Source organism: Leuresthes tenuis, unplaced genomic scaffold (assembly GCF_036924035.1).
Source record: "Leuresthes tenuis unplaced genomic scaffold, fLeuTen1.0.hap1 SCAF_15, whole genome shotgun sequence".
In the NCBI taxonomy this organism is placed as follows: Eukaryota; Metazoa; Chordata; class Actinopteri; order Atheriniformes; family Atherinopsidae; genus Leuresthes; species Leuresthes tenuis.
Window position 1 is genome coordinate 3,154,929 of NW_027325369.1, and position 22,488 is coordinate 3,177,416.

Here is a 22,488-nt window from a genome sequence, read left to right on the forward strand (position 1 = left end):
GTGACTCCTGTTGTCACCACGGTTAAACAGTGCGATGTTTCATAAAAACTATTTTTAAAAGGATTCTGTGACAATATAGAACATTACAGCACATATGTGCTCATGTTTTATCTCATTATTTTATCTATTACTGTGTGTTGTAATGGATAAGCTATTGTAATGTTATGCAGAGCTGTGGATACGTACTGTAAAGTTTTTTTTTATTTTTATCACAGCTAAGGATTGGATCCCTAAAACAAGTTGTCACAATTCGCGATATAAACCCCTTGAATGTATTTTACAAAGTAGAAACGTACACCAAAACACAGTCATCCTAAATCCATACAAAAACGGTAATCTTAAGAATTGTTCAATAAAAACTTTATTTGCAGAACATATGCAAAAAGCCATACATTATCATTAGCTTCACAACACAATGCAGACTAAAATCCAGGAGTAGAGCCATAAGTGTTGCTCTGAAATCAAATACCTTTAAACTAGACCTCTATAAAAACATAAATTAAGAATTTTTAGAATATCCACACATACTGCAGTAGATTTCACAAGGATGGAGATCATTTTGCCAGACAATGCAAAACAAAGTCTGCAGTGTGACAGAGAAGTTATGGTAATTATAAACTTATTATTTACAGCACTTTGCAATACTAAATTTGTGTTAGGATCTTTATAAAACTTTGGCCCAACTGGTGGAGGGAAAGTGAGAAAATGTTACATACATGCAGTAAATTGGACGTACATTTAAATTTAGGCCCACCCCACATCCATGAGGAATGGATTCTGTTATTTAGTGACTGAAGTTTTCTCTACGGTGACTACAACATTAAGCGCACCTGAATCACTGCTATCAAGCGAATAGCAACAAATTCCAGGTATATATGGTTGTAAATGGGTCTGAATATTGTCTTAAGTGGGTCAGTATTTTCCCTGCTTGCGCAGGACTATGAAAGCTTCTATATTTCAGTAAAAGCTTGTAAAACAACAATTTCTGAGACAAATTTTCATCTGCTTGAACTGCGCTGTGTAAAGGTGAGATTCAAGAAAAGCGGTAAGAGTTCAATCTTTGCTTTTAGGGAGCTCCATGTGGCGGGGTGTCGTTCCATTCTGCCAGTGCAGACGACAGTTTCCCAGAATCTAAGCTGCTTTTTTTTTTTCAAGTATCAATATTCACAGATGACACACAGTAACTCGTTTATTTCTATAGTAGGGATTAGTCAGTTAGCCAGACAACAAACAGGTAGTTGAGGAGGACATACATCTTTGCTGGTTCACCAACAGGGAAAAAGTTCAGACAATGTACAGAAAAAAAGAATGACAGCACGATGTCTTTTAGTTATCTGTCTAAACGGTACGGCGCGGTTTCTTTCTCATTTAAATCATAAATCATCATGCGACAACACGACAAAACACATACTGAAAACGCATTTTTCTCACAATATGGCACGGCATTGTTCCAAGTTTTTAAGACACTGTGTTGCTTCCGTTCTTATCAGCAATACCTTTGTGTTTTCAGTATGTTTTTATACCCTTTATTTCCGTCATCTGGGGTCTTTGCTGAGACAACTGCCCAGAGTTGTGAGTCGAACCTCGAACTGCAAATCAGACCCACCGGGTTTCACTTCTGCAGCTTGAAGTGGGTGGAGAGAATGATCTGAAACGTTTTCATTGTTTACTCTGTGCTCAAGGAACCACACACACCCCTTCACATTCTTTATGAATCTAAACACCATCAGGCAGGGTTTTGAGATTTTTCAACAAGGGTGTTGTGCAACATCTCCAGTGTCTGCTTGGTTTTGGATTACTCAGAAGAAACAGCAGTGAAATAAATAAAATATTCAGAAAAAATGTTCTGCTGTATCACTGCTTGAGTTTCACAACAGTCCCGGAATGCTGAGCAACAGTCAGCAACCAGTGAATCCCACTCAGGGCAGCACAGTAGTGGCCTTTTTATCACACGCAGCTCTGAGCTTATGACGGAGTTACATGACTTGTGTAAAAAAAAAAAATAATAAAAATAAAGTGTCTGGAAATAAGAGTTGGCTTTTCCCACACATGTTTTGGTAATTCAAAATCACTCAGAATGCATTCGTTGCTGCCTCAGTGACGTTACTTTTCATTCTTAAATCACCTTCTTGCATTTATTTTTCACTCCATTTTGGACCTCTCCATCTTGGTTTTCAAGATTTCCTAGAAGACAGACACAGCAGAGATGAATACACATGTAGCAGTGGGACTGTGGAATGATGGCAGATTGAAGGTCATTACTGAGACCTCTTTAAATAGACTAAAATGTGACCAGAATCATGGGATTAGCACAGAAGAGTGAAAAGACTCTACCTCCTCCTCGTCTAGCATTACAGGGAGAGCTCTGTACAGAAGGGAAAAAAAAAGATAAATTAGAGAAGGAAGCATTATACAGTCCAGACCCGAGTGAAATAACTATTCGCACCATCTTCAAGTGAAGAACAGCACATGACACATTAAATCAGTAATCTTTTCTATTTAACAGAAACTAAATGCAGAAACAGAGTGTGAAAAAGTCAACCTTCACTGATTCTGTTGGAATTAGGAGGGTAAGTAGCAGCCAGATGCTGCTGATCAAACTGTGAACACCTTTGCTGCGTTGCTGTGTTAACACAATGCTAAAGTGGAAAGGCATCAGCAATGATCTCAGAGAAGCAATAGGTGCTGCACATCAATTCGGGAAGGGTTATAAAGATTATTTACAAGTAGAAAACATTCAAGACTGCTGTCAATCTTCCCAGGAGTAGACATCCCAGCAAGTTCACCCCAAGGTCAGACTGTGCAATGCTCAGAGAAACTTAAAAAAACCCAACAGCTACATCTCAGACTTAGCATGTTAAATGTTCTCTTTTTCTAATTGTACTGTCAGTAACTCTAACAAGTGTGTCTTTTTTGGAAGGGTTGCAGGAGAAAGCCTCTTCTCATTAAAAAGAACAGCTTAAGCTTGTAAAGTTGTATCTGAACAAATCACAGGACTTCTGGAACAATGTCCTGTGGTGGACAAGCGAGACCAGCTGTCAGGCACGGTGGTGGAGGGCTGATGATCTGGGCTGGTTCTGCAGCCACAGGACCTGGGCACCTTGCAGTCATTGAGTCCACCATGAACTCCTCTGGATACCAAAGTATTCTAGAGTCAAATGTGAGGCCATCTGTCCCACAGCTAAAGCTGGGCTGAAACTGGCTCATCAGCAGGACAAAGATCCCAAACACAGCAGTGTGTAACTTGTACAAAGTGAAAGTCTAGAACTTAACCAAATTAAAACACTGTGGCTTCACCCGAGAGAACTGTGTATAAAATAATGCTCCCAAACCTCAATGAGCTGAAGCAAGATAAGAGTGGGTCAAAATTCCTCCAAAGCTACACGAGAGACTCTTAACATCATACAGAAAATGTATACTTCAAACTACTGATGCTAAAGGTGGTTCTGCACGCTACTGAACAACAGGGGATACTTTGATTTTCACACACTGCTTCTGTATTAAATAATAATGACATGGTGTAATATGTCATGTGTATGTCAACAGATTCCTTTTATGTTCTGATAAAGACCCCTTAAAACAAAAAGAGGGTGAACTTTTATTGTCACATTACTAGACCTCTGAAGTCTGAGTTGTCCATTATCAGTCAATATTGGATTCTCATCTATTCATAGTAGCGTAATACTGTCAGGTTTCACCCAAAAATTAGTGCAAGACTTTATTAGGACCCATTTTCAAGGGTGCACCTGTAAGATCAATCCCTCAAACTGACATCTACTTTACTTACACATCAGCGACAGATGTAGGAATGTTCTCCTCAACCCATTTTAGGTCCTCGTCCTGAACAAAGCACAGTTTTGAAACACAAACTTGAGTATGAAAAAACAATGGTTAAAAAGTAGACAGAACATGGCAGAGGATGATCAACCCACCTCTTTACTCAACAGTTTCTGGGAACCGTTGGAGTCAGGCTTTGAGCCTCTCATCTTCATTCCCTCTGGAAATAAAAGATAATATCATACCTTTGTTACCGTATTGTGTTTTTATACTGTAATATGACTACAGGGAAAGCATTTTGGATTAACCAGGTCATAGACCCAATGGCACCGGGTTTATACAACATGAGACCTTAAATGAATGGAAGCAACACAAATCTACAGGATGATCACAGAGAATCACAGACATTCAGTGGTTAGCTGACAGAATACTGAAGACAAAGTATTTAGCTGAATAATGAAAAGGTGAGTGGAGCATTCGCCAACTGTCACACTTACCACTAAAGCACAATGACCGATAGTGATGGAACTGTATATGAAAGTCATTTTAAACAAAAGCTGTACTTCTTTAAGAGTACTGATCCAAGCCTCTCCTTTTGCCTTTTTGGTTCGTTTGATTTCAAGGAAAGGTTAACAAGGCGTTTCCAAAGAAAAACAACCCTGGTGATTTTTACCAAAAGCCTCGTTCAGCATGGGTTCTTTGGCCTCATCTTCTTCCTCATCCTCATCAATCAGAGGGGAATGCGAGAACCTGAGAGGAAGCAAAACACAACGGGAACTATAAACCACATATTCAAACAGCCACTTTTTCAGCTCCCAAGTTCCACACAGATGCTGACCTCTGGCTGTTAGCAGAGGGCCGCAGCAGCACCATGATGACCAGCAGAATAGTGGAAAACAGGAGACGCCAGAAGGCGTCGTCTACCCACAAGTCCCGCCAACCCTGGAGGACACGCACAGAGGATAAACACAAACAAAGTTTACTTTTCATCTGTGCGCACAATGAAACGTCAGTGAAAGCAATGAAACGCATCCCTCAATCAACACAGAAAAACTGACCCTCTGACAGTCGACCAGCTTGAACACTTTGGTAGTCCAGATGATGAATATGATGGAAGCTGTGGAGACAAAGAAAACAGATCAACAACATTCTTATTCTTATGCATGTAACAACATAAAAAGGCTTAAAACCTCCCATCAGAGTGGAGTAGCCTGCCTCATCAGCTCCAAGGTAACATTTTCTCTCGTTTGGTCACATGAGAGCAGCTGAAACTCACCCACAACAGAGAAGATGAGTGTGTTGGTGAAGTGCTGATACAAAGAGAGCTTCACCACATTTCTGCGGAGCTTCAGGAGACGTGTGGTTTGTGACAGGCTGATGAAAATGTAGGGCGCAAAATTAAGGAAAACCTTTCATACATTTCAACAAACAGTCAATACTTCTGAGAATTCCAGATTAGGTCTGAGAAGACATTTCGACTTGTTCCAAAGGATATCCACCACATGACACAAGAGTCAATGAGGGAGAGGCTGAGATTAGCCACAAGGGCGACTGTCCCATAGAAACCCTGCAGAAAGAAGACAAGAGTCCGACTTTATAAACAGATAAAGCCAAAGTCCAGAGGACAGCAGGGAGGAATGAGTCCAAATAAATGCGTCAGGGAGAAAGGGAGCTACTGCTTCATTTTTAAACATTCGATAAACGCGTCACTCTTCTTACTTTCTCTAATCTTTTGTATGTCCAGCCTTTGTTGAACTCGCTGCAGTGTCTTTGGATGCTTTGAAAAATCAGCCATCACTTATCTGTCAACAGATTCTGCACTAGCCAGAGGGCAGGGGGTTTATTGTGTTTGCAGGGTGAAATTCATCTGTGGCCCCAGCAACTTAGAATATCAGGCTTAAAGAGTCGCCTTAAAAACAGAGAGTGCACCCTCAGGCGATCCGAAAGAGGAGAATGTGTTTCCGTTTGAGATTAACGCGGAGTGTACACAGCATGCAATAGGGGGGTGTCCCGGTGATGCAGCAGAGAGGCAAGTGTTGTGGAGGGAAGTTTCCAAATAACTTACAAACACAAACCGCCACTGTCATCACAAACAACCATGAATATCGCCATGAAACAAGGACACTTAGATCAGAACAAACCGTAACAAACAGAATTCTGCAAACAGTATGAACCCAAAAAGGGCCCACTGTGCCACATCAACTTACAGCTAAATGGAATTAATTAAGCTACCATAATGCTCACAGATGCAATGCATCAACAGCACAAGACAGTGGGTGGGCCGGTGTTTGGAATTGTAGCGACAGTCAGTCATAAGATAGCAGCAGGCCCGAGATTCAAAGCGAATGTAAAGCGAGCCTGTTAGCGCCTGAATGCGTGCAGGTGAATCCTGTCTAGCCGACTGAATAAAGCATGCTTAACTGGATAGTATGAAAGCCTCTGGCTCTGGTTTTGACTTCTTCTCTGCCACTTTTTTGTTGCCTTTCAGGTGGTATTTGGCAGAGTTAATCAGTGCCACAGGGAGCATCAGGCCAGTTCTCTCACTCTGCCTGCCCCCCCCCTCGCCTCTAACCTCTGGCATCATGTTTTGTTTAGCTGATATAAGGCAGTGGCTGTACCCTATTAACCCCATTTAACCCTCACCCATCAGCTGAAACCCTGATAATAGTGATTTACACGCCCCATTACTCTTTTTTTTGTAAATTCGTAATAATTTTTGGGTCAAAACCTGACTATTTCCTGATTTTTTTCATGGCTTAAGAGACCAGTCATGACAATATCTAAAGGCTTGCTAATTAGGTGGGGTCTTTTTTTGGTGAAGCTAATGAGTTGCAAATATCAAATAATAACTTCCTCAATCGTATCCATGTTTACATCAACTAATCTGGAAGTTCTGTACGGTCCAAGTTTGCTGTTGCTCTCCCAGGTGCAATCCTCATCTAACAGGCATTGTACAAAGACTAAATGTGAACAACTTCCTCATTCATGGAGTCGGGGTGAATGCAAGGTTTAAAACCAAGTGTATTGTCAGCGAAGTGATCTAAATTGATATTTTTTTCATGGTTTCTGCCCAAATTAGATGAATATTCACTTACACCCGTCACTCTGAGCACACCTTCCACCGAGGAGAAGAGAAGGTAGAGAAGTCCAACAGCTACCAAACGATGCACTGTGGTACCCAGCCTGGGTCTGCAGGCGGGAGGAGGGTCAAAGGAGGGTTAACAGCAAGCCCCTACCCACTGAGTTTTAGTCTGTGAACAACTAAGACTCCCCAATTCAACAGAAAATAAAAGGAGTCAACATACTTGACAATGCCATAGCCAAGACTGACAATGAGAACCAGGATTCGAGCCAGGGATCTTTTGAGTGCAGAGAGCAGCTCAGCAAAAATCACAGCACCTAGAACTGCACAGAGAGAGACACAAACAATATGATCATTACAAATGGCTAGCAAAAACAAAGACAAAAGAAAGAAAACACCAACCATAATCCCCTTTGTATCGGATGCTTTGGTATTCAGAGTAGAACACTGCTTTCTCCAGCATGCCCAGGATGATGACGGCGCCGATCCAAAACTGGATCCGCAGCAGATCCCTCCAATAACAAGCACACCAGAAGAGCCAGAGCGCCCCGAACAGCACATACACAATACACATGACCATGAAGAACTGCCAGGGGTGGGAGAGAGAAATGAGAATGAGAAACAGGCTTCGTCCAAATAATCCGATCCAAATAATCTACAGAGAACTGTCAAGAATCCCCACAAATAACCAGCTAATTGTTACATACAAGTCATCTATCCCCACAGAAATGATGATACATACCATCATCAGGGGCCAGTCTGCTGGGGAGGAGTAGTCATGTGGTCCTTTCATCTCCACTTTCACTGAGAAATAAAGACGAGAGGAAATCTGTCTGCTGGTTTCTGCTAGGAGTTAATATGCAAGTTTTTAAAACTCTTTCATCAAAACGGTCGGTTCTCACTTGTAAAGGCAAAGCTGAGCTGCTCTGCTCCGATGCCTTTATCCTCAACTCCACCAGGCATAGGCTGCACCTTCACTATGAACAAATACGGACTGTCCTCCCAAGCTTTGGCCACTGCACTGATGTCCTGAAAAAGATTAACAAGAGCCTTGAATCTGACGGACTGAGCTGCTCTAATGAGAAAACTGTAAACTCCAGATATACAGATCAAGAATCTTCGAAGAAAAAAAGAAAAGACAAAGACCCTTTATTTTGATCAAACACATCTCACCGGCTTGTCGGGCCAAAAATAACTCTGATTCGATGGGTCACTCTGAAAAGAAAAACATTTTGGGTGACGATAACAAGCCAGAAATCTGTGCAGCGCTGCGTTTGGTGATTACACTGAAAGAGTTAGACAGTCAAAATGAATATTTAAGATACAGCGCAATGGTCAATATGATCAGTCACCGACCTTTGGGCTTGACAGCGGCTGATAGGGGTTAAAGTCTGGGAAATAAACCTAGGAAAAAGCAAAAAAAGTCTCAGACTCCCATGCTTAACACGTGGCCTGTAATACTAACACATTACTTCAATTCCCTTTCATATGACGTGTACGACTGCTATTTGTTGTACTGTAACTAAATGTGTTTGTGTCAGTCACAGACCTTTGGCGCGAAGAGGGAGGAGCACTTTTCAAAGTACATGTAGCCCTGACTGTAGAAGCCGTTCCAGCCGTCTTTCAACATGTGGTCCATTCCAAACATTTTCATCGTTTTGTTGTCCTTCAGACAAACACGAGGAAAGGCATCACTTGACAACATGCAGCCAGCGGCTCATCACCGGTTATGAACATGCTATATCTGACCGGGGGGGTTAACTAAAGCTATCGACTCCGATCACTGTAAAATGTGGGGAAAGGGACACTTCAGCACAGGTTTAAATTAGCAAGTGAAAACCAGAGAAAGTTGATTCTTCTAAATACAAACCTTGTTTCCAGAAATGTTGGGAAATATTCCAACACGCAATAAAAAACTTCAATCTGTAATTTCTTAGTTTAATTAAACCATATAAATACCCTAAAAAAAGTTGGGATGGAAGCATGCTTAATGCCAGCCTTCCTTTTAATTTCACTTTGGGAGCTGAGGGGGCTACTTGTTGCAGTTTGGCAGCGGAATCTGGGTCCATTCTCGATGAATTAGGCTGCTCAATGGTCTGCGGTTCCTGTTGTCTGGTTCTCTTCTTGATCCTGCTTCATGAATTTTCAGTAAAGGACGGATCTGAGCTGCAGGCAGGTCAAACTCATACACACTAATATGAAATATACGCTGTAATTTGTGCAGAATGTTTGACATCGTCCTGCTGACAGAACCACTTACCTCCCAACCCCCCCACTGCTATGCTTGTCTGTGCGTTAACATGAGAGCCATAATGACGTTGACTCAGAGCTTTCAGTAACACATCTGAGCAGAAACATCCTCGCTGTGGCACAGGCAATCCAAACATACACTTGATTTCCGAGCATAGGCCTCACTTTAAGATTCAGGCTGAGTTTGAGAAGCTTCTAGACAAAGAGCCAGTGCTGGCATGAAGATGAAAGTGGAGCCTGAGGCCAAGAAAACTCCTTATGATAGAATCACCAGTTGCTGAATGAGAAATGAAAATGGCCCAAAACCAGTGAACAAAGACATAAGTGCCAGCAGATCATGGGTCTGTAGCGACTAAATAATGAGGAAAACAACAGCTCCAAGAGTGAAACATCAGCACACAGAAAAGATACTCACAGGCGTGTTAAAGACTTCGTTGTAGCAAACAGACGAGCGCAGGTACCAGCTGATGTTGAAGGCCAGATTTCTGTCACATGACCCTGTATCATTCTGGACTGTAGAGAGGAGATGGGCCGATCAGTAAAAACTCTTACAGATTATCACGTCCACCTGTAGTGCTCAAAGCCTTCCAGTTGTTCCCCGTGTCCAGCTCAGCTTGAAAAAGGCTACATCCAGCATCTCTTACTATCATTGTGGATTATATCCCAGTCTATTCTCTGCTCCTGGGGGATTAGACAATGCTGCCTCTCCTTCACGTACAGTAATAACGGATTTCTTGAGATGTGAGTGTTAAATGCACACTGGAGTTTCAAAAGAAAAGAGGTGGTTTTTGATCTGGTTCAGACAATATTCTGTGACTAAGGAACCACATCTGCATGCCTGTTGACTTTTCAGCTGAAATGAATATTACCATTATACCCCAAAAACCCAACATATTGCTCAGAGGAAGTGTTTCTGTAGAGTTCAAACTAACTGGAATATTCACTATGAATCCATGTCATTGCTTCTTCGGTACCTTGTTTAACTGCTTAGTCTGTAAACGAGTTTAAAAAGCATGACTGCGTCTCAGAGAATGAAGGGACATCTTTTAATTTGTGTTTCGTCTGATCAAGGGTCCGAAACCAAAACACTGGCTTTCTTAGAAATGTTATTTCTTATTCGGGACAGTTGTCCGCCTTCCCAGGAGTGCTTCATAATTTGGCCTTTTGTTTCCTCTGCGGTGGAAAAAATGATATCAAAGCACACCAAAGTATTCTGAAGTCTAATGTGAAGCCATCTGTCCGACAGCGTAAGCTTGGCTTAAATTGGGCCGTACGACAGAACAATGACCCCAAACACAGCAGCAAATCTGCAGCAAAATGGCTGAAAAAGAAATCCAGACCTCCACATGACCGAAACACTGTGGTGGGACCTTAAGAGAGCTGTTCACAATCAACTGACCGCTAATCTCAATGAACTGAAGAGTGGACCGAAACTTAAAGACACGTTAACCACAAGATTTTCGTCACGTGCTACTACTGTAATTCCAGAGAAAAAGATAATCATGTACTGGGAAAAATTAGATTTGGATGGCTGCTGTCGTCGTTGTCAAGCTGGGAAACGGGAAGCCGAATCCCTCCCCCTGGCACGAAGAAACACAAAACAGCCTTTCTGCACCTTGGTCTTTCGCTCTTTTGACCGACAACAATTTGACAATTTTGCGTTGGCTTTTTAATTCGGGTGCCTAGTAAATGGAGTTAAACAGAAAAAATAAAACAGAACCAGTTGAGTAGTGTGGTGGTGCTTTAGGACTTTTCTCACAGTTCCCGTGGACACGTTCATGGCAGTAAATACACCACCTGCGTCCACTCAGCCTCTGCATGCCCTCATATGCACCGCGTGAGTCAGACTACTTACACCTCATGAAGATGGTGGTGTTGGCATACAGCGTCTTTCGAAACACCACATCTTGTGTCTGAAAACACAACAGAGATTAAATCAGCCGGCTGCAGTTTGACCTCACAACTCTTGGTGGTTTCACTTCAAGCCCAAGCAGCTTCTCCTAAGAGACCAGGATTTATTTCCTGTCTCAGAGATCAAAGAAATGCAAAGAATGCACCCTTCTGTACTACAGTGTTGCCCCAAATTTTTTCACATGGACTAACTTGGTGATGCATTTACATATAAAACTTTAAAACTGCCTATTCTGGGAGCTCCCATTATGGAGCAGTAGCCACTGTTTGGACAGTCTCAAGGTAATAACCGGTAGAACAACCCTTACCTTGATCACAGCACACACCTCTATCACAGCTTTCTCTTTACTTGCCCTTCATTGAATTGCAAATATGCTTTTCCAGTGAAACATACCTCAAAATAAGCTCAAACCCTGACAAATATTCTCCTCTTTTTACTCTTTTGACCATTTACAGTGAGATAATACCGCAATGAAAAGGCAGACTAATTAGTCTAAATTAGGGTAATAGAGGACAAAGTGACATATTTCGTCAAACAACCGAAGCCAGAGGTGTCATCGGCTGCCTCTGACAGGTGGAACGTACAGTGGAGAGGACTGCTAACTGCTACGTAGCTCCCACAGCTAACAGCTGCTGGAGATTCAGCACAGCAGACTACAAAATAACCGTCAAAACTGCTTATACGAAAGGCGTGACACTGACCGAGTTGATGCTCACGCTCCATACAGAGACCTCTGCCGCTCTCCCGGGATGGAAAAATAATGCTAAAAGCAGCAAACATGACCGATGCACCTGAGCATCTGGCATTTTCATTTGTGCGTCCACCACAGGTCACACTCGTATCCGCCTCCAGTTCCGGCTGCTTTTCTCAGTAGTTTACTCTTTCGCCACCAGAGGGCGACACAGAACACTGGACAACAACAGCTCAATGTCTTCCCATGTGTAGCTTCATCATTTATATATTTTTTTTCCCACCGTCAAAGTGTATATATTAAACTTTCAACAAAATCTTTCCTATGAGAGTACTTTTAAAACGACCACCTGTTTTGTGAAAGCAGAAGAATTTTCTTATATGTGTAATTTAACGCTATTCTTAGCTAGCCAATGTTAGCATGTTTGATGGAAAGGTTCAGTGTCACCGTTGGAAACCAACAATTAGAAGGGAAGCATCTTCTTTTTTGGTTTGTTTTTATGGGTGAATTTTATGGCAACTTTAGTGACACAGACCTCAAATAAAGTTAGCCAAGTGTAGGCGCAGGCTAAACAATGGCGTACCTTTAATGCGTTGATAGATTGGCTTCAGGCTGTGGTTTTCTGCTTTTTAGCAACACATTTAGAATCTGAAAACATCTAATTATCATTTTATCAGTGCCTACATATTCATTTATGAAGCATGACAATTTATGTGCAGTACAGCGCATATTAAGAGAGGAGACTGTTGAGTGTGCAATTTAGAGCGAAAATCCTAACCGGATGTACGGTTTGTTGTTGCTGATTTGATGCAGTCACTTCCTTTTAGCCACAGTTGCTCAGTGTTGTCAATGAGTGCCCTTATGTTATCCCCGGAAAACTATAATGTAATTAGTGTTCTCTAAAGAAGACGAACCGACTGTGAACGGCAGCTGATTTTGTCTGCTGGAAATGGAGGAAAAGACTCAGCCGGTTGTTAGGTACAAACACGTTTTCTTACGCCGCTGCAGCAGCGACAAGTTGACTTTGTTGACCTCTGACATTTCCCTTTGAGACTGTAAAGAAAGCCAAAAGTGATGAGAAAACCAGGGATCTGACACTGTGCCACATGGATCAGAAGCTGTTACATGTCTGGCGGCTGGTTTGTTCACATTACTGACAGGTGGAGAACTCATTTGCTGCCACAGATTAAATTATGTTATTTTTTTATTTTTCTGTCCATAGATTTTAGATTTGTCTGCCACAGCAGGTACCGAATTTAAGGGATTGTATGTCTTTTATCCACCTGCTTTCCAAAGAGCCTTATTGAGGTGGCGTGGGGATTTTGGATTGTGTTTCTACTCTTTCTTTCTTTTTTCTCTTGGTTTTCAGTGTCATACCTGATGACGAGGGGAAGGAAAAGTTCAAGAAAAGTGACGATGTTGCTTTTTACAGGTATGTTGAATAGTCCACAATAATTTATAAATGAGCCCTTTGCAGCTTTAATAATCCACACAGTTGAATGGCTCTTTCCATTATGACTTTAGTGTGTGTTGTGTATGACAGAGTGTGGCATCATAAGGCACCATTGCCTCGCTGTACAGAATTATCCTGTATAATGAATCCCGGTGCTGATGTTTATTGTCACTTTCAGGCGACAGATCCAGGCTCCAAACTTGAAACACAGAGCCCTTTTGAACACCCTGGTGCTCACAGAGAGGGGGGCGCATTTTGAACTGCTGGAACCCGACACCCAGGTCGGTGGAGCTGAAATTGAAATAAGGAATGATCTGTTTTCTTTGATCGCATTTGATATCATTTTGATGGACGGTTGTAAGAACGTGTCACCTGTTTTTCAATTTTATTTGTTTTTTCAATTTGAGATGCAGAAATATCACAATTCAATTGGTATTTCATTTAGATGACATCAAACAGGGCTTCATGGTCACAGAATACTGGGAATAAGCCTAAAGTTTAAACTTCCATCAGTAAAATCTACAAGCAGTTTAAGAGTTTTCTCAAGGACATTTTTTCTCAGTTTCTTTTGAGCGGCAGTAAAAATGCACATTGGATCTTCCGCTGGAATATGAGAAATGAATACGCTTTGTGGTCTCTGAAAATGTCTTCTGTCTCTCTCTGACATCAACCTGTTTTTACAGACCAGACTCCTTCTTTCATTGTCACCCTGCAAAAACGACACAGTGCGGATATTGATAGACGAAGCCCAGCCAATCAAAGCACGCTACCGCGTGCAGGAGGTTCTGACTGGAGAAACTCACTGTGAACGGTAAGAGCTGCACCAACATCGTCTCTCCATTATGATCTATAGTTAAACTTTTCCTCCATAGTGATGCTGACTGAAATGATTTAATGTCTCGGAGCATTTCAGGGAGTGGTACTTCTTCCTCATCTATTTCATTTTAAACATACAATAAGGTTTAAGGGTGCAGTTATAAACCCTAAATGCTGTATATTAGTGGTGTAGTTTTCCAGTGCATTTTCATGTGTTTGACAGCGGTTGATCTTTTGCCCAATCATCTCACAGGTTGAGGGTGGAGAGACAAACGAAGGACTTTGTCACCCTTTCTTGGTCTTCGGGACGCCACTGCGTCCGTGTCTGGCACTTCCCTTTCCGACTGGAGATCCTGTGTGAGCAACAAGTGGTGGTTACATTTAACTCTAAAGGCAAACTGTGGTTTGACAGATTGCAGGATCCTCCGAGGTGAGGTTTGCAGGGAAAACGCAGAAATCAGATAATCATCGCCTTCAATAATCATTTTTTAAACTGCTGTTTTTTTCCCTCTGGGCCACATCACATGCTAGTGAGGTAAGGAAATAAAAGGCTTCAAAACTAGATATTTTTCTGAATTGAGGTTTAATCTGGTATGTTAATAGCTTTGTTCCTTCCATGCTTGTGTATCAGCTTCAAGAGGACCAGACCAGTTTGTGGAAGGAGACATTCAGGAAGTTTGTGGATATCAAGGCTAATGGTTTGTTCCTGCGTTAAATGTTTTAACAGACAAACATATCAGTAGTTCTTTCACAAAGTAGTGCATCTTGGATAGTTTAGGACTCGTGTCCTGAGATTGTTCAAATACAAATACCCTCAAGAACAATCCCATTTTCACATGAATCACTTTGAATGTGCTGGTGATTCAGTAAAAAAATTTTTTTTCACATTTCTTGGCTGGTAGAAACACGCTGGTCAAAGCCTACGTGAAGCTACTTTGAATAAATTAATTTAATCAATAACAGCAAGAATAATGTAAGAATATGAGCATGCAACAAAGAGAATGTTTAAAAAGATTACATAACATTCTATACCAATAACTATATGCTAATAACACTGATTAAATCGAATTGTATTCATTAAACTTGCTCATCTTACTTGTAACATAAAACAGTCTAAGTATAATAAACATGTTTGAGGGTGTCATGTTATTATTTAGATTGAAATCTTTGTTGATATTTCGATTTGAAATCTACTCGTCATCCTCCAACCGGATTGCTGATGGTACGGTCCCCTGCGTGCGTCCTCAGGCAAGACACTTTGCCCCCGATACATTCATCAGTGAGCGACTGTCTGAGACAAAAAGTGCCTCCAGTTTATTTACTTGCCTCCCGTGCGTTTTCACTTTCATCGTGGTTCCAAAGTACAGACTGACATACACTTTAGCAAAAAGGAAGCTTGAAGTTGCAGTGATGAAACGATATCAAATGCTTAAACTTTTGCTTCCCCAGGTCCCAGCAGCGTCGGTGCAGACCTCTGCCTTCATGGGTTCAGTCATGTGTTCGGCCTGCCAGAACACTCAGAAAACCTGCAGCTCAGAGACACAAGGTACATACTCACTTCTTCATTTTGAACCACACACCCTGATGCCTGCAGCTTTCTGTTTCCAGCGTCGGACAAAATGTCTTCAAAATGCGTTTCGTTCCGCAGAGATGGCGAACCCTATAGGCTGTATAACTTGGATGTCTTCGCCTACGACCTGTACAGTCGCCTCGGCCTGTATGGATCTGTGCCACTGATGGTGGCCCACAAATCGGACAGGACTCTTGGTGTGTTTTGGCTGAATGCGTCAGAGACCTTTGTAAACATAAATCACTCCCCCTCTGACCGTCAGGTAAGCTTTTTCAGGAGGAGTTTGTTCATTTCCAAAGCGGGAGAAGCAGTATTTTATAACTCCAGCTTCTTATCGGTGACCATAAGTGGATAAGTCTGCACAGCCAGAGAAACCATTTCCAACCACAGAAAATCCTCTGATATCGCCCAGGATGACCAAACCCCACCACTGAAGAGGAGGCGGGTGCCCCCTCAGACTGATGTTCACTGGCTGTCAGAGAGCGGTGTAATCGACTGCACGGTTCTGCTCGGGCCCAGTCCGCTTCAGCTCTTCGCCCAGTATGCTCGGCTTACAGGTAGCATTGAATTAATTGTAACCTATTATTTGAAAAATGAAGCCTGGAGGGGGGCAACTCAAGTGAAAAGCAGCTAAACTTCTCCCTGCTTCAGGGTACCAAGCCCTGCCCCCACTGTTTTCCCTCGGGTACCACCAGTGCCGCTGGAACTACAGCGATGAAGCTGACGTGAAGGCGGTGGATGCAGGATTTGATCGCCACAACATCCCTTATGACGTTATCTGGCTGGACATTGAGCACACCGACGGGAAGCGTTACTTCACCTGGGACCCGTTTTTTTTTCCTGAACCGGCCAACCTGCAGCACCACCTAGAGAAAAAGAACAGGAAGGTCTGTTTTCGTGGTGTAAGATATGCAGCATTTCAAGCAGCCTCTCGTCTCTTTTGCTCATTTTTGTGTCACATCTTTCAGATGGTCGTCATCAGTGACCCCCACATAAAGGTTGATCCTGATTGGTCTCTTTACTGTGAGGCCAGAGACGGAGGACATTTTGTGAAGGACAGAGAGGGACAGATCTATCGGGGCTCATGCTGGCCCGGTAATGTTTGATTTACCACAAATACAGTTTAGTTCAAACATTTCTGATCTCAAAACTATGATGATAATATTAGGATAAACTTTGCTTCATTGGTTATTCAGTGCAGTATTTTCCTTGAAGTTTAAGGCAGCGTACGGGATCCATCCTCTGCGAACATCAGATGACATCGTCATACCTTTTCATCCCAAACTGAAGTTTGTGTTGACTTTTCTCACAGGTGAGTCTTCGTACCTCGATTTCAGCAGCCCGGCAACTCGAGCATGGTACTCCAGATGCTTCAGCTTGGATAAATACAAGGTGAAGATCAATAATGTTCATGTTTTTCCAAGCACTTCCAGCCGATAATAAATGACTAATCTCTCACGGGTTACGTTTGTCTCCTGCGCGCCAAGATTTTCTGCACAGGTAGCCTACACTCACTGTCCTCACATTGAAAAACTTCTGAAAAACATCTGACGCAGGGATCGACACCATCGTTGTTTGTGTGGAACGACATGAACGAGCCATCTGTTTTTGATGGGCCAGAGCAGACGATGCCAAAGGACGCAGTTCATGACGGCGGCTGGGAGCATCGGGATTTACACAATCTGTACGGCTTTTACCAGGTGAGCCGGCTGGTTCGTTTCATGTTAAAATACTGTAGATTGAATTTACCTTTAAAGTTTCACATGAGAGTTTCTACAGAGTTGCTTTTGTTTGGTCGCAGCACATGGCCACAGTGGAGGCTCTGACTACCCGCTCAGGTGGCTTAGAGAGGCCGTTTGTCCTTTCACGCTCTTTCTTTGCCGGATCGCAGAGACTTGGTGAGCTGCTCAAATGGAAATATGTTGAAACTGGCTCCATATTTCACTTATGGATCTTTAATAGGATCTTCAATCTTTTTGGATTTGGAAAACAGGAGCTATATGGACAGGCGATAACGTAGCCAGTTGGGAATATCTGAAGATCTCGATTCCAATGGTTTTGTCTCTAAGCTTGGCAGGCATCGCGTTTTGTGGAGGTAAGCATGATACTGGGGATTTCATCTGTAATTTCGTTGATTATTTAAATCGCAACTGGAATTTTCTCACTAGTTTAAGAGACACTTTTTCTGCTGTGAATTCTCAGCTTTAGTTTTAGTAGTTTGTATCAAAGTGTTGAAATGACGCAGACATGCTGTTACTGTGGCGTTTTCTTAATTCTGTTGAGTCACACTCAGCACCTCTTGTGTTCTGTGCTCTGGGTGTTTCAGCTGATGTCGGTGGGTTTGTTCAGGATCCTGAGCCAGAATTGCTGGTGCGCTGGTACCAGGCGGCTGCCCTGCAGCCATTTTTCCGAGGCCACTCTGCGAAGGAGACGAAGCGACGGGAACCCTGGCTTTTTGGGGAGGAAGTCACCGCAGCGATCCGCTCTGTTATCCGACAAAGGTGGCTGTCATAGAGATATCTGAGGAGATTATTGGGTTTTTATCATAGATTTGGGTGGTTCAACACTGACTAAACATACTGTAATTTAATTTGTACAGAGTCTTTAATTAATCAAAGATTACTTCATGATAAAGAATAAGAAAAGACACAACTTACGCTTTAGCTCTTCAAAGTCAGTGTTCAGTACAGGGAAACCTCTCAAAGGCAACTTGCCTGATTATCTGACATTGCAAAGCCACACAGTTTCAGGGGAACACGATCCCTCTTCTGCTCTCAGGTACTGTTTGCTGCCGTATTGGTACACGCTGTTTCACCACGCTCACACCTCTGGCCTTCCTCCAGTCAGGTCAGTGTTGCTGCTATCTGCTGTTCACTTTTAGGTGTGCAGCTACAAAGGTATCCTGCTTCAGCAGATTATTGCTATGGAGATGGAAGTTTTCAAAGGAGGAGAGGGAGCGTGGGAACAGAAACCTGTACAAAAACTTACAGAAAGCCTCATTTTATTATACAGACCTCTGTGGGTGGAGTTTCCAAGAGAACTGAGCACCTTCACAGTGGACAACCAGTACATGATTGGTGACGAATACTTTATATTCTTGTGTTAACTCACTGTATATCCTTGAGTTATTGTACTTTTTTTAATGTATCTGAGGTGAACTATATTTTATTTTGTGTAGGGGGGGCGTTGCTAGCCTGTCCTGTGACAGAGGCAGGTGTTCAACAGGTTGCAGTATTACTTCCTGCATCCACAGAGGTAAATGAACCACCAGGTAACACGTTTATATATGTAATAACAAATTCATGTTACTCCTCACTGTGGATGTTATTTGAATATTTCTTTCTGTTTTAGATTTGGTATGATATCCATTCTGCTAAGGCGTACAAAGGAGGCAGGACTCTGACCGTTCCAGTCACCCTGGACACAGTTAGTTTTACTATGATTTCAATACAGTCTACCACACACTGTGATGTCAGTGGCTTTTACATCAAAGAAAGAAAAAGCCTTTAAAATATATACTGTTTTTCAGTTAGATGCATTTGTGTTTCCTCCGGACAGGTTCCCGTGTTCCAGCGTGGCGGCTCAGTGGTCTGCAGATCAGCTGGGAGGGGCACCTGTACAGCCGAATACCAGCGGCTGCCGCTTGCTGTCACTGTGGCTCTAAACTGTGAGGTAACAACTGGAGAATACTGTGATATCAATCTGTCCTATCCAATAGATTATACGAATGTACAAGAAAAATAGAAAGAATTTGGAATTCACTTTATCTGCCTTATTTCTTTCATTCATGTACTAAGGCCGGAACACAGCAGCGGCACATCATGTGAGCCGCGTCAAGTGCCACCATTAGCACCAATTTAATGTCAGCTCAGGTTGTTTCTCGGGCTCAGTAATACATTTCACTTCATCCATTTGGCAAATATGTTTGATATGTGACAGCACTGCTATAAAATCAGGAAGGAAAAATCTTTTTCTGTAAGAGGAGCTTACATGGGACAGGAGCCTGCTGATGTTGGCAGGTTCTAATAGAAAACAGCAGGAGCATTCAGACTGAAATCTTTTTGCTATATTTACATGTTTAGTGATGCTGCGCAGGGTCCGTTATTCGTACTTATTTATGTTAGGTTGTAGCTCACCATTTCATGCAGGATGGTGCCTTTAATGTCCAGAACCCATTCCGTTTGTCTCAGTCAGTGCTGGAAGGTATGAATCAAACTGATACTTCATTATATGATGGAAGTGTAACTGATGAATGTGCTATTTTAAAATGTATTGCTTTATTTATTTATTAATTATTTTTGTGCTCAGACTTGTGACACATGTATCTCGCTCAGTAAAGTCCTGATTGCAGTCTTTTCCTTGAGCAGGGCAGTGCTGATGGTGAGTTGTACCTGGATGACGGCCACTCCTTCAGATACCGTGACACAAAGGCCTTCTGTCTGCGCAGGTTCAACATGCTGTCTGGCCGTCTGCTCTGCCGGTGAGTCACACTCACACCTCCTTAAGAGGGCTCCATTTTTAGAGCACGTGTGGAAAAACACACGTGAGGCAGGTTGCCTCCCAAGTTCAGTCAACATTGAATAATTTGTTTGCATCTAACTCACACATGATGATTTTATAACTGTTGTTGACACTGCTTCTCTCAGTGCTGCCAGCGAGGAAGGAACGTTTGACCATGAGACGGTCGTACAGTCAGTTACCGTCCTGGGGGTGAAGAGCAAGCCGGCCACTGTGACTGTGCATGTGTCAGGTGAGCAGCTCTGGCAAGATTATTTCTCACTCGTTTCTCCCATTTCCACCTCACTGACTTGATCAAGATTTTGGCCTTAGATGAGCGATGCTCCCTTCTTAGTGAGCGGACAAATCCCTGTGAGCTCTTCTGAAAATGTGGTCATGTCAGCCACGTGCTGTTATTTCAGATCAACAAATTCTACTCCGCTAACGTCACAAATTGTCGCCACAGGAAGCCGGACCTCAGTGTTCTCATCTGCGTGTTATCTTGACACTGAAAATGTGTTAAGTGGTGGATTTGAATGCTTTATATGAACATCTTCCTAACGGTTGGGAAAGGAGTGTTTTTTTTTAATTCGATGAGTATTGTTGAATTTGAAAGGGGCTGGAAACGACTGTCTGTAGACACCAAAGACATCACTATGATTTGTAATTATAATTTTGCTGTTCTGTGACTTTTAATCAAGCATGAAAACATTAGCATACCATTTCTCTGCTTTTTTGTTCGGTTAATTGTGTTTTTTTTTATTTAATACTTGCCAGAGATATTAAGACATTCAGTACACAGGGCTGACTTGAGCTCATGTGCACCTTATTTTTTTGTTGACTGATGAACACCGCCTCTCTGTCATATATTTTAATGAATGAAAATGACCTCAGTAGTGTTGCTCAAAGAGACCCTACGAGCACGTAAATGTCCACACGTACACATTGTCGACCTTCCCTTAGTTCATGATGACAGACGCACAGCAGCCCTACTTCCAGAGGCACATTCGTTCCCTAAAGCTCCTCCTTCCTTTTAAAATAATCATTTTCACTGACTTACCAGCTACAGTTGTCCTTATAATGTATGTTATTATATTGTAAGGCGTTCAAAGACATTTTCAGGCTTTTAACTAAAGAGATGTTTTCATTTCTGTCACAGTGTGGTGCTGCATTCACTGTCCAGTGAAAATACGGCACCAAAACATTAAAAGAAAAAGCTTTATTTTCTGTTTTCTGTAATGACTCAGAGACCCAGGCTAAGCATAGCGTGTTTTCTTTTTATCACCAGGAGCGAAAGACATGCCAGCTTCATTTGAGTACACGGAGGGCTGCTGCCAGCTGACAGTGGACAGTCTGAGCCTCAGAGTGGCGATGGATTGGGAGATACGGATAGGTTAACCCCGGACACGTCAGTGACTGAAATTGTATTGTCTGCACTTCTTATTCTTCTGAAGAGAATATTCAGTAAATAAGCTGTTGCTAGTTTGGCTTAAAGCATTCGACTTGATCGAAGAAAGAAAAGAAAAATACTTTTTTTTACTTGAAAAAAGAAATGTTTAAAAGGTTGAGGTGCCGATAAAGTCTTGTGCACATGTAGTAATGAGGATTATAAACTTGAAAATTCTGTCATTTTTAACTGTCTTGAGCCTTAGATTTTGAATTAGCGTTGATTGTTTCTTTCAATGAGTGCAATCCTAAGTTATGATACCGATTCTGAACTGAGTGAGTTAAACCTTCCTCGAGTAAATAAATGGCTTGATGGTGTGGAGCCTCCGACGTCACAGGCTTTTTTTTTCTCTGTGCGTCATTGTAAATGAAAACAAAACACACAAATGGTTTGGGAACATTGTTTTGTGTCGGCGTGACCTGACCTCTTCTTCACGCACATTATTTGCTTACTTAAGAGTAAGAGTCACACAATAACAGAAGACTAAAACGTGCTGATTTTAAAAAGCCACAAAAGACACATAACGGGGACCGAATGGACCTAAAGATAATGAGATCTAACTCAAGAATCAAGAAGAATTAACCCACAATTTAATAACAACTCGGGATGAACCGATACCACATTTTTTAAGCCGAGTACAAGTACTTCCCTTTTAGTACTTGCTAATAACGAGTACTGATGTGAGTACTAATCAATTTTCTTCAGGCGTATTCAACCCAAATACAACTGCACTTTGTGCATGTTTGTAATATAAAACTGCTCTTAGTGCAACGTGTTGTTTTAACATTTTAACTTTCACAAACACATTGCAGGTAAATGAAGCTCCTGTCACACTGGTATCGGTTCGGTAGTATCGGAACATTTTAATGAATACTGAGTACGAGGACGCTTGCATGGTATCTGTACCGATACTGGTATCGGTATCGGTGCATCCCTAATAATAAAAACATTTTTAAAAAGCAAAAGAATCAAATTAGCTTCTGATAAAGTGCA

The 22,488-nt window shown here is 42.1% G+C and overlaps 2 protein-coding genes across 3 annotated transcripts; one reads left to right on the forward strand and one right to left on the reverse strand.

Annotated features, from left to right (window-relative positions):
• Positions 1-343: 343 nt before the first annotated feature.
• Positions 344-11,871, reverse strand: LOC140269986 (transmembrane protein 87A-like). 2 transcript variants are annotated; one of them, XM_072365037.1, is made up of 21 exons: positions 11,723-11,871; positions 10,965-11,022; positions 9,525-9,622; positions 8,409-8,525; positions 8,216-8,263; positions 8,033-8,074; positions 7,762-7,888; positions 7,602-7,663; positions 7,262-7,445; positions 7,083-7,182; positions 6,873-6,966; positions 5,271-5,344; positions 5,054-5,160; positions 4,836-4,894; positions 4,616-4,719; positions 4,451-4,527; positions 3,933-3,997; positions 3,788-3,840; positions 2,335-2,365; positions 2,126-2,184; positions 344-1,648 (listed from the first exon to the last, which is right to left on the reverse strand). In XM_072365037.1, the coding sequence occupies exons 1-20, from the start codon at positions 11,831-11,833 to the stop codon at positions 2,143-2,145; spliced, it is 1,653 nt and encodes a 550-aa protein (XP_072221138.1). In that variant the 5' UTR covers positions 11,834-11,871; the 3' UTR covers positions 344-1,648; positions 2,126-2,142. The 2 variants fall into 2 exon arrangements, with proteins under 2 accessions (XP_072221138.1, XP_072221137.1); XM_072365036.1 differs by having other exon boundaries at positions 344-2,184.
• A 677-nt stretch (positions 11,872-12,548) lies between these two features.
• ganc (glucosidase, alpha; neutral C) lies at positions 12,549-21,825 on the forward strand. Its single transcript, XM_072365558.1, has 25 exons — positions 12,549-12,690; positions 13,082-13,144; positions 13,344-13,446; positions 13,849-13,976; positions 14,235-14,408; positions 14,492-14,516; positions 14,613-14,679; positions 15,431-15,527; positions 15,630-15,813; positions 15,964-16,108; positions 16,203-16,438; positions 16,520-16,646; positions 16,864-16,943; positions 17,108-17,251; positions 17,353-17,449; positions 17,545-17,646; positions 17,878-18,052; positions 18,330-18,398; positions 18,564-18,628; positions 18,730-18,806; positions 18,903-18,977; positions 19,110-19,223; positions 19,919-20,031; positions 20,198-20,301; positions 21,337-21,825. The coding sequence occupies exons 1-25, from the start codon at positions 12,662-12,664 to the stop codon at positions 21,444-21,446; spliced, it is 2,703 nt and encodes a 900-aa protein (XP_072221659.1). The 5' UTR covers positions 12,549-12,661; the 3' UTR covers positions 21,447-21,825.
• Positions 21,826-22,488: the final 663 nt, after the last annotated feature.